The following is a 12,241-nucleotide window of genomic DNA, read 5'->3' as shown; positions in this document are numbered from 1 at the left end:
GAGCAAGGTGCAGATTGAGCGATCAAGATGTTATTACCTCTAGTCAACATGGGATCTTCAACAAAAAGATTTAAATGAAGGTGATAATATGAATAATGATGATAGTAATTGTAATGATAAAAGTGTAAATATAGTTAGAATATTAATAACAATAATAGATGTATATTTACCAGTAATAAAAAAAATCATTATCAAAGTAATGAAAGCACACTTATCATCTAAAACTAAAACCTATATTCTTAAATATTAAATTTTTATTTCTTTTTATCAAGAATGTAAAAGTGTTTGAGAATGTTGGAGATCTCACGTCAATTAGAGATAATGATATTTTACAGTATGTAAGTGAGTAAAAATCCCACCTTATGAGTTGAGTTTGATTTAAAATTCACTTCTTAATATGATATCAAAGTCATTTAGAGTCTATCTTATCGAGAAATTGTTTGACTGATCAAGTCATCCGCTATCAGGTCGTTATTGAACTACCCATTATATACTTACATATATGAGTTAACAACCTTGACGTGAGGGAGTGTCTTGAATATCTCATACATATCAAATAGAGATAAAGATAATAAAGATATTTCAGTGCAAATATCACTTTATAAATTTGTATAAGATTGAATTAGATTTAAAATTTACATTAATATGAGAATTAAATTAAAAATTATTTAAACTTCTTCTTCCCATATTTTTGTTTTCCTTAAAATAACATGTTTTATTTTAAAATTTGTTGTAAAAATACCAATAACCATCCTGAACATGACATAAAATACTCAAATATTCACATTCATTAAACACTCCACACAAAAAATAATCACTAAATATTTAATCCCGGTTAGTTTTTTCTTTTGACAACTCCAATTTCGTGTTTTATTAAATGGATATAAAATTAACTATTGTTGCAACAAGAAGCATATACTCTCTATACATTCCTATTGTCTTCGAATTACAACTTAAAATTCATTGTTAACAAGGTTTTTTATTTTCATTAATCAATAACCAAATGTAGAACTTGCATATTACAAAATATTTTCAATAGTTTTTTTACTACAGTAATAGAATGAAAATTTGAGTGATGATGGTGATGTGTAGAAGAATGAAAAAAGAAATAAAACACATTTAAAATGGGGCAATTTGCAGAGAAAGAGGAAAGAAGATGCAACTAAGTATATAATTATTTATGCTGCGCTGACTGAGTATTGGTCTAAGCAAATTTGCACATTTTGCATCTCAAAACAATTTTTTTAATATTTCTTTAATATTAGAATCTCATAAATGTTTTTAAATGTTTAGATTAGATTTTAAGATGGCGTGCAGACATTTTGTTCCTTTGCACTCTTCATTTTCCATTTCCAGAGGTCAAGAACCCTAACAGGTGCTGCTCCTTTCCTTCTCTGCTCAAACATTTTCTAACCCTTTTATTTTTTCCTCAAATCTTCACATGGGTTCTCATCAAAATCTCTTTTTTCTCCCATTTTCCCACTTCCATTTTAATCTTTGATATTTTTTATCTGCTTGGTTTTTACCGCAAAGATCTGATTTCTTAACCCTTTTTTTCCATGCTAAAAATGGATCTTCATCAAAACCCAGAAGCTGAAATCTCTGGGGCAGGAGGTTTTGCATGTGTGCATTTGTGAGATTTGTGTAATTTATCCCCTTTTATGGTTTGACTTTATTTGAGCTAAAGCAAAGGTGAGTTTTTTTAGGTCATTACAATCTGCTGTTTTTGTAGTTGTAGTTGCTTCTCTTTCTGTTTCCCATGTTTAATGTGATGTGTTATGAATTGTGTTGGTTTGTTAGGAGAATGCAATGGAGTTGGATAATCTGTGAGGATATTTAACATAGTGTACATTCACTGCATTGTATTCCTGCAAATAGTTTCATCATTTGGTGTTGTGATGGATGGTGATAATGGTCTTAACATTCGTAATTGGGGTTACTATGAACCGGCCACATCGTTTAAGAGCCACCTGGGGCTGCAGCTGATGTCATCCATGCCGGAAAAGCCTTTAATCGGAGGGCGCAATGCTGCAGTTTTATCTGGTACTAATGGGGCATTTCACCACAGGGACATTGGTATGTCCCAAACTACATACCCTATGGAATACATGAGGGATGCTTGGATGAGTAGTCAGAGAGAGAAGTATATGAATATGATACCTACAAATCATAACTATGGTGGTATTCCGGAGACTTCTTCGGCACATCATATTCAAATGATTCCACCACCGGAATTGCCGAAGGAAGAAAGGGCAGTGGAAGAGGAACCTGTTGTTGAGAAGGCAAGTGGGGGCACTCGTAAGAAGAGACAGAGCCCCAAGGTGCCCAAATCTCCCAAGGCCAAGAAGTCCAAGAGGGGCCCTCGTGTGCCAAAGAATGAAAATGCTCCCACAGTTCAACGTGCAAGGGTTCCCAAGAAAACTACTGAAATTGTAATAAATGGAATTGACATGGATATTTCTAGCATTCCAATCCCTGTTTGTTCATGCACTGGAGGTCCTCAACAGTGTTACAGATGGGGCTCTGGTGGTTGGCAATCTGCATGTTGCACAACAGGGATGTCAGTGTATCCTTTGCCTATGAGTACCAAGCGGCGTGGTGCTAGGATAGCTGGAAGGAAAATGAGTATAGGAGCGTTTAAGAAAGTTTTAGAGAAACTTGCAGCCGAAGGTTATAACTTTTCTAATCCGATTGATTTGAGGACTTATTGGGCAAAACATGGCACCAACAAGTTTGTCACTATTAGGTAGGTCTCCTCTATTGTCAACTAGCTTCTTATTCCTTTCACTCTGTTTGTTTTGTATATATATGTGTATTGCCCAGAGACTGAGGCTTCTTAGGTGGTTTGTAGTACAAGAATTTTCGAGCTCACAAGACATTTCCTGTTCTTTTCTAACTCTTCCTATGTTATTATCATCATTTCTTTGGATTAAGTGCATGGGAAAGTTCAATCTTTTGGTTGGTTGGTGGGTTGGTCCTGAAAGGGAACTAGCTGATACCATCTTCTTTTATTGATATCTAGAAGTAAAATTTTGTCGGTTCATGAAATTTCTGGTGTTTAAAAGTTTTATCCTTCTCTTTTTTACTTCCAACTAATTATGTGTGTTCAGTTGTTCAGTGTTGTATAAATCCATACTTAGTTCGAATGTGCCTATTTTAATGACTGAAAGCTACGCTCTACTTGAAAACACTGCACAACACTGTTAAATTGCAATGTGTTTAGAGATGGTCTGATTCCATGAATGATTCAGCTTGTTTTTGAAGATGCTGACTGGTCTGAAGTAGTAAGTAAATGCAACATTGACTGCTTTTTCAGTATATTTTTCGTTTTACTGTTTTTCTAAGTAAAATGAATGACAGTGTTCTACTTCCAAACATCATTAGTTCAACAATTTGATTGCTGAATCATTTATACTATTTCCTGGTAGATGCAATTCAGCTTTTAGAGAAACAGGTTTAGTGAACATTGTGTGAAGATGGTAGAAACAGGTTGTCATTGTGGTAGAATTTTGTTTTCATGCCCCGATTATAGAATAAAAAAGAAAGTTTAAGAAATTCATGGCTTGTATTTATTAGCCAAAATCATTTTTATGCATGCTTTATGGTCTTTTACTCTGTTCAAACTAAAAGTGTGAATGATACTGTGGCTTGTTACATGAAGCAATAGAGTGACTATTATAAGGCTGTGTGGTTGATTATTATATGCAAAATCAGCAAATTGCAAAGAGCAGCTCCAACTCCAAGTAGTTCATTATTTCAGTTTCATTGAACTTAACAGCAATGCTGAACTGTTTTTAAATCAAAACAAGTGATATTCTGTTGCTTATTTTGACCAACTTTGTTTATTTAAGTAACATTTATGACTGAGTGATGTTTTAGCAATAAATAATTTCAATTGAATTTATTTAATCAATTCATCATGATAAGAAGATAAGAACAACACTAAATTTTGATATGATGAATTAAGACTCCAAAATGACTTTCTTAAGCACCTCAATAAACACTTAAGTGATGAGAATTAGATAGTCCAAATTTAAGTATATTTGTTCTCATGTCTAATGTAAAAAATCATACTATTTTTGGTGTTTAATATTTGATGAATATGAATTTGGTTCTCATCTTCATCTCAGTGATTAAACTTGTGTCCATATTTTCAGAAGTATTTATTAAATATTTTAAAAAATAAATTTAAAATAAAAGCATGATGTTATGAAAATTTAAAATTAAAAAGATGCATATCTTTGTTCTTTAGTGTTAAATAATAACAGCATAAATTTAAAATGTTTTAATAATTTAAAATGGAGATCAATTATACTTATATACATATACTTATGGTATATCCCATTTTAAATATTACCTATATTACACATGAATTCTCATTAACATCAAGATAAACTTCAATACCAAAATTTATTTGACATCTCTATGTTTTGAACATGAATAGAAGTATTTTTGACATGAATTATAATCAAGTTGTAACAACTTTATGTGAATTTTCACATGTTGGATAATACTATTATATAATTTAGATTTAATCACAAATTAATATATACAGTTATTAATTTTTCTAAAAAGAATTTTTAAATTAAATTTAAAATATTTTTAATTAATATTGAACTGTCCGAAACTCATTTTAAACTCCTGTATATGGACAATACACTAATTCTGTAGAAAAGTTTTTTCATATTGACCTTAAATTAGATGATAAAGACTTTTAATAACATACTCTTTAATGTGGATTTTTATTTTTTTATCATAATTAAAATGTAATAAATACACTTAAAATTATGCATAAAATAAAACTCATAACAAAAGAGACTTGTGAAATTTTGTATTTTTAATAAATCTCAGGCAATGTCAGACAAATAATGCATTTAAAAGGTATATGTTAAATAGTGTTGTAAATACTTTTTAATGTCAATAATAAATTTCTTAAATTTTATTGTAATTGCTTTAAAAAGTATATTTTATTTAATTTTGTATTTATTGACATTTTTATTGATGTGAAATCATGGAATATATATTCTTAACGAGGAATGCTTGTAAAACTACTTAAACATAAGTTTTAAATAATATTGATATTTTAATATAATATATGCTTTTAGTTTAATAAAAAAATACTTCTTCACATGTACATATATAAAAAAATGCATGTCCCGCAAACATAACGTTTCTGTTTTTGTTTATCTATCTTTTTCGGAAATCTTGACTTTAAAAGATAAATAACCGAAGATGAAAATAATAACGTAAATCATTCTTATAAATAAATATATGAAATATAAAATAATTTATTGCTCATTAGTTTTAATAATGAATGCTCAAAGTGAAAAAAAATTAACAGATCAGAATTTGTTTATCTCATTATTGAACAAGTAAACGCATAAATTAAATTAATATATATTATGCAAGTACTAATACATATTATTAATTATTTAAAAGAAATTTCGTTTGATATTATAATTTTATAATAAAAATTATGATTTCTTTTTTCAATGGGAAATCTTTATTTTAAAATATAAATAATTTAAAAGGGAAGGGATAATGTAGATCAATATTTTAAACACTTACATGAACTTGAACTTTTTTTTATTAATCATTGATTATTATAATGAATATTCAAATTGAAAAAAAATTCTGAATGATCAATAAAAGTGACAATGTTAATGTTAATGTCAAGGACAAAATTACCCTTATTTTATATTACACATATTTTTAATCGATACATTATACAAATAATTTCAATTTTTCTTCATTTTCTTTCTTTTCACTTTTTTTCCCTCTTAAACCAAATATTCCACAAGGATGGGCATGGATACTTAAAAACAAATTAAAGGAAATAATATCACTCGAAATAGAGTATGATAAAATGCTATAAAGAAAAAGCATAATAAATTAATCATGAGAAAATTAAATTACATTTGAACAGATTTATTTTTTGACTCCTTCAAAATAAAAAATATATAGTTTCTTGATTTTAAAATATACATTTATTGCTTAAAATTTATTGTGTAGATGCTAAAAACCATTTTTAAAAAAATATAATTCTAGGAATTTAAAATTTAGAGACTAAAATGTATTATTTTAAATTTTAAAAACAAAAGTGTTTTTTTTTTTAATTTGAAAAACCAAAACCAAATTTATCTTAAATTTCGAAACCTAAAAAATAATCTAATTGAAAACTTAATATCATTCTATTTTAATCAATTTCATTCTCATCCATCCATCTAACTAAGGCTCATGGTTATCATACAAAAGCTTCGGTTTTTCACCATCAGAAAAGATGCAATCACTGATCCTTTCTTAAATAAAATATTTAATCAGAAAGCATGGATAAAACCCACTCACTAATTTTCTTCCTGAATTTTTTGTTCCTTGACTTTACCATTTACATCAGATTAATCCATAAACTTTATTACTTACTGTCAATTTAGTTCTTCAGTTTAACCACATATTGTCAGTGTTATTCTAGTCATGAATTTAACCACATTTTACTATTTTAGTAGAACTTGTTTGATATTTTGAAAGTACTTTTGACATACTAAAATAACAATCACTGATTTAGTAGATGCTAAAATGATAGTAAATGATTAAGTTCAAGAAGTAAGATGGTAGTGACTTAGTAAGTGAATAATTCAAATATCAAAATGACAAAAAGTGTGTAACTTAATGACAAAACTGAACTGACAGTGAATTAACTTTCACAGACTAAAGTGACTACTTGTCCTAAATAAAACTAAGCCTTGAGTCTTCATTTTAGAGTAAACAATTCAAAACAAGAGAAATATACCTTATTATGAGTTGTCAAATTTGTAATAAGAATAATAAAAAATACATATAATTTCAAACAAGAAGAATACAAGATGTTCATATCACTTGTCAAAAGGTGCACATTATCCCAACTTGTATACCACGATAAAGTAGCAAAGGAAACATATGACAATGGCATACATAACAATCACCAACTAACTAGTAATGTGGAACATGTCAATACCATAAATGTCACCTTCCTCACTCGTCCACTCTATCATTCAGCCTTTTTTTTACCCTATCCTATTTCTCACCTTCCTATTTGAGAAACAATGACAACCTGCAATTTCTCATTTTTCTGGTTTACTAACAATCCAGAGTGAGACCATGTAGCTGTAGTATCAAATTTCATATTTATAGACAGGCTTATAATAATCACTCTTTATTGCTTCAAGTAGTAGGCCACAATCTCATTCATACTTTTAGTTTGAACCAAGTCAAAGAGCATAAAGCATGCACTGATTTCGGCTGACAAATACAAGCCATGAATTTCTTAAACTTCCCTTTTTGTTCTATAATCAGGCATGATAGAAAAAAATCTACCACAATGATAACCATCTTATCTTCACACATGTTCACTACACCTGTTTCTCTAAAAGCTGAATTGCATCTACCAGGAAATAGTATAAATGATTCAGCAATCAAATTGTTGAACTAACGATGTTTGGAAGTAGAACACTGTCATTCATTTTACACAGAAAAACAGTAAAAAGGAAACTGAAAGTTGCATTTACTTAATACTTCAGACCAGTCAGCATCTTCAAAAACAAGCTGAATCATTCATGGAATCAGACCATCTCAAAACACATTGCAATTTAACAGTGTTGTGCAGTGTTTTAAAGTAGAGCCTAGCTTTCAGTCATTAAGATAGGCACATTCTAACTAAGTATGGATTTATACAACACTGAACAACTGAACACACATAATTAGTTGGAAGTAAAAAAGAGAAGGATATAACTTTCAAACACCAGAAATTTCATGAACCGACAAAATTTTACTTCTAAATATCAATAAAAGAAGATGGTATCAGTTAGTTCCATATCAGGACCAACCCACCAACCAAAAGATTGATTTTTCCCATGCACTTAATCCAAAGAAGTGATGATAATAACATAGGAAGAGTTAGAAAAGAACAGGAAATGTCTTGTGAGCTCGAAAATTCTTGTACTACAAACCATCTAATCTAAGAAGCCTCAGTCTCTGAGCAAATACACATATATATACACGACAAACACAGTGAAAGGAATAAGAAGCTAATTGACGATAGAGGAGACCTACCTAATGGTGACAAACTTGTTGGTGCCATGTTTTGCCCAATAAGTCCTCAAATCAATCGGATTAGAAAAGTTATAACCTTCGGCTGCAAGTTTCTCTAAAACTTTCTTAAACGCTCCTATACTCATTTTCCTTCCAGCTATCCTAGCACCACGCCGCTTGGTACTCATAGGCAAAGGATACACTGACATGCCTGTTGTGCAACATGCAGATTGCCAACCACCAGAGCCCCATCTGTAACACTGTTGAGGACCTCCAGTGCATGAACAAACAGGGATTGGAATACTAGAAATATCCATGTCAATTCCATTTATTACAATTTCAGTAGTTTTCTTGGGAACCCTTGCACGTTGCACTGTGGGAGCATTTTCATTCTTTGGCACACGAGGGCCCCTCTTGGACTTCTTGGCCTTGGGAGATTTGGGCACCTTGGGGCTCTGTCTTTTCTTACGAGTGCCCCCACTTGCCTTCTCAACAACAGGTTCCTCTTCCACTGCCCTTTCTTCCTTCGGCAATTCCGGTGGTGGAATCATTTGAATATGATGTGCCGAAGAAGTCTCCGGAATACCACCATAGTTATGATTTGTAGGTATCATATTCATATACTTCTCTCTCTGACTACTCATCCAAGCATCCCTCATGTATTCCATAGGGTACGTAGTTTGGGACATGCCAATGTCCCTGTGGTGAAATGCCCCATTAGTGCCAGATAAAACTGCAGCATTGCGCCCTCCGATTAAAGGCTTCTCCGGCATGGATGACATCAGCTGCAGCCCCAGGTGGCTCTTAAACGATGTGGCCGGTTCATAGTAACCCCAATTACGGATGTTAAGACCATTATCACCATCCATCACAACACCAAATGATGAAACTATTTGCAGGAATACAATGCAGTGAATGTACACTATGTTAAATATCCTCACAGATTATCCAACTCCATTGCATTCTCCTAGCAAACCAACACAATTCAGAACACAACACATTTAACATGGGAAACAGAAAGAGAAGCAACTACAACTACAAAAAAACAGCAGAATGTAATGACCTAAAAAAACTCACCTTTGCTTTAGCTCAAATAAAGTCAAACCATAAAAGGGGATAAATTACACAAATCTCACAAATGCACACATGCAAAACCTCCTGCCCCAAAGATTTCAGCTTCTGGGCTTTGATGAAGATCCATTTTAGCATGGAAAAAAAGGGTAAAAAAATCAGATCTTTGAGGTAAAAACCAAGCAGATAAAAAATATCAAAGATTAAAATGGAAGTGGGAAAATGGGAGAAAGAAGAGATTTTGCAGTGAACCCATGTGATGATTTGAAGAAAAAAAAAGAGGGCAAGAGAATGTTTGAGGAGAGGGAAAAGGGAGCAGTACCTGGTAGGGTTCTTGGCGTCTACGAATGGAAAATGAAGAGAGCAAAGGAACAAAAATGTCTGCACGCCATCTTAAAATCTAATCTCAACATTTAAAAAAAAAAGAGATTCTAATATTAAAGAAATATTAAAAAAAAATGTATTGAGATGCAAAATGTGCAAATTTGCTTAGACCAATACTCAGTCAGCGCAGCATAAATATTTATATACTTAGTTGCATCTTCTTTCCTCTTTCTCTGCAAATTGCCACATTTTAAATGTGTTTTATTTCTTTTTTTCATTCTTCTACACATCACCATCATCACTCCTATAGTAAAAAAACTATTGAAAATATTTTGTAATATGAAAGTTCTACATAGGTTATTGATTAATGAAAATTAAAATCCTAATTAGCAATGAATATTAACCTCATAGATTTTATGAGATGCCAACCCGTTTGTTTTAATTAAAATAAAAAATTATTTAAAAAATTATATATATATATATATAACAAAATTTAAGAAAACAAAATTAAAAAATAAACTGGCGAAATTTGATGAAATGGGCCAAGATTTGACCATAACTGGTTGAAGGGTGTTTCTTGCTCTAACTATCAAAATTCTTCCTGCACCAACTTTTAAAAAGACTGTTCTATCTTTTTTTTCTTAAATAACTTCTGGATTGTTTTTTCTGGACACTTTTTCTGAAATATAGTTTCCAGTATTATGGAGAATGTTTTTCAAAACATAATTCTATAAAAAAAAATTTAAAATAAGAATAAGTTAAATGAGATATTTAATCATTTTACCTATTTGAAGAAATTTGATGGGGGTGTAGAAAGGATTTTGATGGGGTATAACAAGAAAAACCCCTGATTATTAAAACCTCCTCCTAGGATCCATTTCTCCAACCTTAACGCTAGGATCGCTTTTAGAATTTGATTTTCCAAAACAAATTTTAAAATAAATCTTTTTTTTAAGAAAAATAAAACTTGTTTAAAAAAAACGAAGTTGAAATAGTTTTTGACTTAATTTTAAAAAACTTTTACATTCATTTTTAAAATAAAAAACTACGAAGTTAGTTTTTAATTTTAGAAAAATATCCTCTTATTACTTCATTAATGAATTTTTTCTTCATTACTAATAATAAATCTAATGTTTATTTATTTATTATTATTATTAGTTTAACTATATTTACACTTTTATCATTGCCACGTTATTTATTATCATTATTGATTTTTTCATCTTCATTTATATCTTTAATATTGTTATCACCACATCTAGTACTATCATTATCACAATATTTGTTGATAGTATCTTCAATAAGGTTTTATTTTAGATAAAACTAATGAATAAACACATAAATATAAAAATAAATACACATTTTTAAATATAAATATATCTTAAATCTAAATAAATAAATTATTTGTGAGGAGAATAAGTACGCTACTCTAAAATTATATATTATAACTAATATATAAGAATCGACAATAATTTTAAAATTATACTTACTTTTATTTAAAAATAAACATTTATTTATTTATTCGTATTAGATATTGAACGAAAAGAAGCTAAAATAGATATTTTCTATATTCAATTTTAAAGCTCTCTTAAGGATTTGAAATATATTGGGCATAAGATGAACAAACTTCAAGTTTCAAAATGGTAAATGTTTTTTAATGTGTGAAAATTGAACTGCAAATGAACATTTGATTTGATTTTATTATTATAATTTTAAATGCATTTTATTTTATGAGATTATTACTATTTTACGTACTAAAGATTCCATCGATAATTGAACCACTGACAACAGGCTGGGCGGGTTACAGCATTGGGTTGGGCCACTTTACCTCATTCTATATTTCACATCTAATTCTTCTAAATTCACAAAATATATAAAGTTAAAAAAAATTGAGTTATATTTAAATTTTTATGATAATTATCTTTAAATTATTTATATGATATTTTTTACGAATTAATAATATAAATAAATATATTAATAATACATAACCATCAAAACATAAAAATTATGTACAAAACATGTATTACTATATTTTTTAGTTAAAAAATCCTCTAACATTCTGTTTAGATGCTACGGGAAAAACAGTACAAAAAAATAGAAGTAAAATATGAAGATAAAAATATTTTTTTATATTTAAATTGAGATAAATAAATAAAATAAACAAAAACTAAAAAATTAAGCACCGGAAATCTCGCCTTATATAATAAGATTTATTTAATTTTATTTTACAGTGACATAACAGCAACCTTAGTTTGGTTCTTTTTCCAACATCATAATTTCCCCTTTTTACTTTTTCTTTCTTCTCCTTTTACAGAAACAAACACATTAAATTCCTTAAAAAGAAAATCAAACACACAAGAAAAAGTCAATGCTTAACTTTTTTTGTCTTAACATAAAGTACTTATTCATAAGTATGTAAGGATATTTATTAAGAAAATGCATTGAATATTTTAACTACCTAGAGTTTTTCTTTGTAATTCCTTATTTTAAATGTAATAACATTTTCTTATTAAATGTTGTAATTGCATTTTTATTTTTTTCCCTTGATGATTCTTCTGGAACTTTTTTTTATCGTTTTTTAAAATGCTAAATATTTGGATTTAATAAATCTTTTTTTTACAGAATAATATGAGCCCGAAATGAATAAATCTGTATTTTACGAAATATTTAATAAGCCTTTTTAGTAATTCTGAAATTAATTTCAAATCTCTATTAATACTTTTATGAATGGCCTTACAATACCCATTAACAAACTATTTTAAAAGAAAATTATACGATATTACTA

At 29.3% G+C, this 12,241-nt stretch overlaps 2 protein-coding genes across 5 annotated transcripts; one reads left to right on the top strand and one right to left on the bottom strand.

The window, feature by feature from the left end:
• Positions 1-1,138: 1,138 nt before the first annotated feature.
• On the top strand, positions 1,139-2,933 carry LOC137837897 (protein BASIC PENTACYSTEINE2-like). Of its 2 annotated transcripts, XM_068647068.1 has the most exons (3): positions 1,139-1,375; positions 1,591-1,692; positions 1,801-2,933. In XM_068647068.1, exon 3 carries the CDS (start codon positions 1,899-1,901, stop codon positions 2,748-2,750), a length of 852 nt encoding a protein of 283 aa, XP_068503169.1. In that variant the 5' UTR covers positions 1,139-1,375; positions 1,591-1,692; positions 1,801-1,898; the 3' UTR covers positions 2,751-2,933. The 2 variants fall into 2 exon arrangements, with proteins under 2 accessions (XP_068503169.1, XP_068503170.1); XM_068647069.1 differs by lacking the exon at positions 1,591-1,692 and having other exon boundaries at positions 1,245-1,375.
• Positions 2,934-7,781: 4,848 nt separating this feature from the next.
• Positions 7,782-9,694, bottom strand: LOC137837896 (protein BASIC PENTACYSTEINE2-like). Of its 3 annotated transcripts, none has more exons than XM_068647065.1 (3): positions 9,458-9,694; positions 9,142-9,248; positions 7,782-9,031 (listed from the first exon to the last, which is right to left on the bottom strand). In XM_068647065.1, exon 3 carries the CDS (start codon positions 8,931-8,933, stop codon positions 8,082-8,084), a length of 852 nt encoding a protein of 283 aa, XP_068503166.1. In that variant the 5' UTR covers positions 8,934-9,031; positions 9,142-9,248; positions 9,458-9,694; the 3' UTR covers positions 7,782-8,081. The 3 variants fall into 3 exon arrangements, with proteins under 3 accessions (XP_068503166.1, XP_068503167.1, XP_068503168.1); XM_068647066.1 differs by having other exon boundaries at positions 9,142-9,243; positions 9,458-9,610; XM_068647067.1 differs by lacking the exon at positions 9,142-9,248 and having other exon boundaries at positions 9,458-9,585.
• Positions 9,695-12,241: the final 2,547 nt, after the last annotated feature.

The sequence above is a fragment of the Phaseolus vulgaris genome, chromosome 4 (assembly GCF_000499845.2).
Source record: "Phaseolus vulgaris cultivar G19833 chromosome 4, P. vulgaris v2.0, whole genome shotgun sequence".
NCBI lineage: Eukaryota > Viridiplantae > Streptophyta > Magnoliopsida > Fabales > Fabaceae > Phaseolus > Phaseolus vulgaris.
The sequence above is the reverse complement of the archived record's forward strand: the minus strand, read 5'-3'. Positions and strand labels throughout refer to the sequence as shown.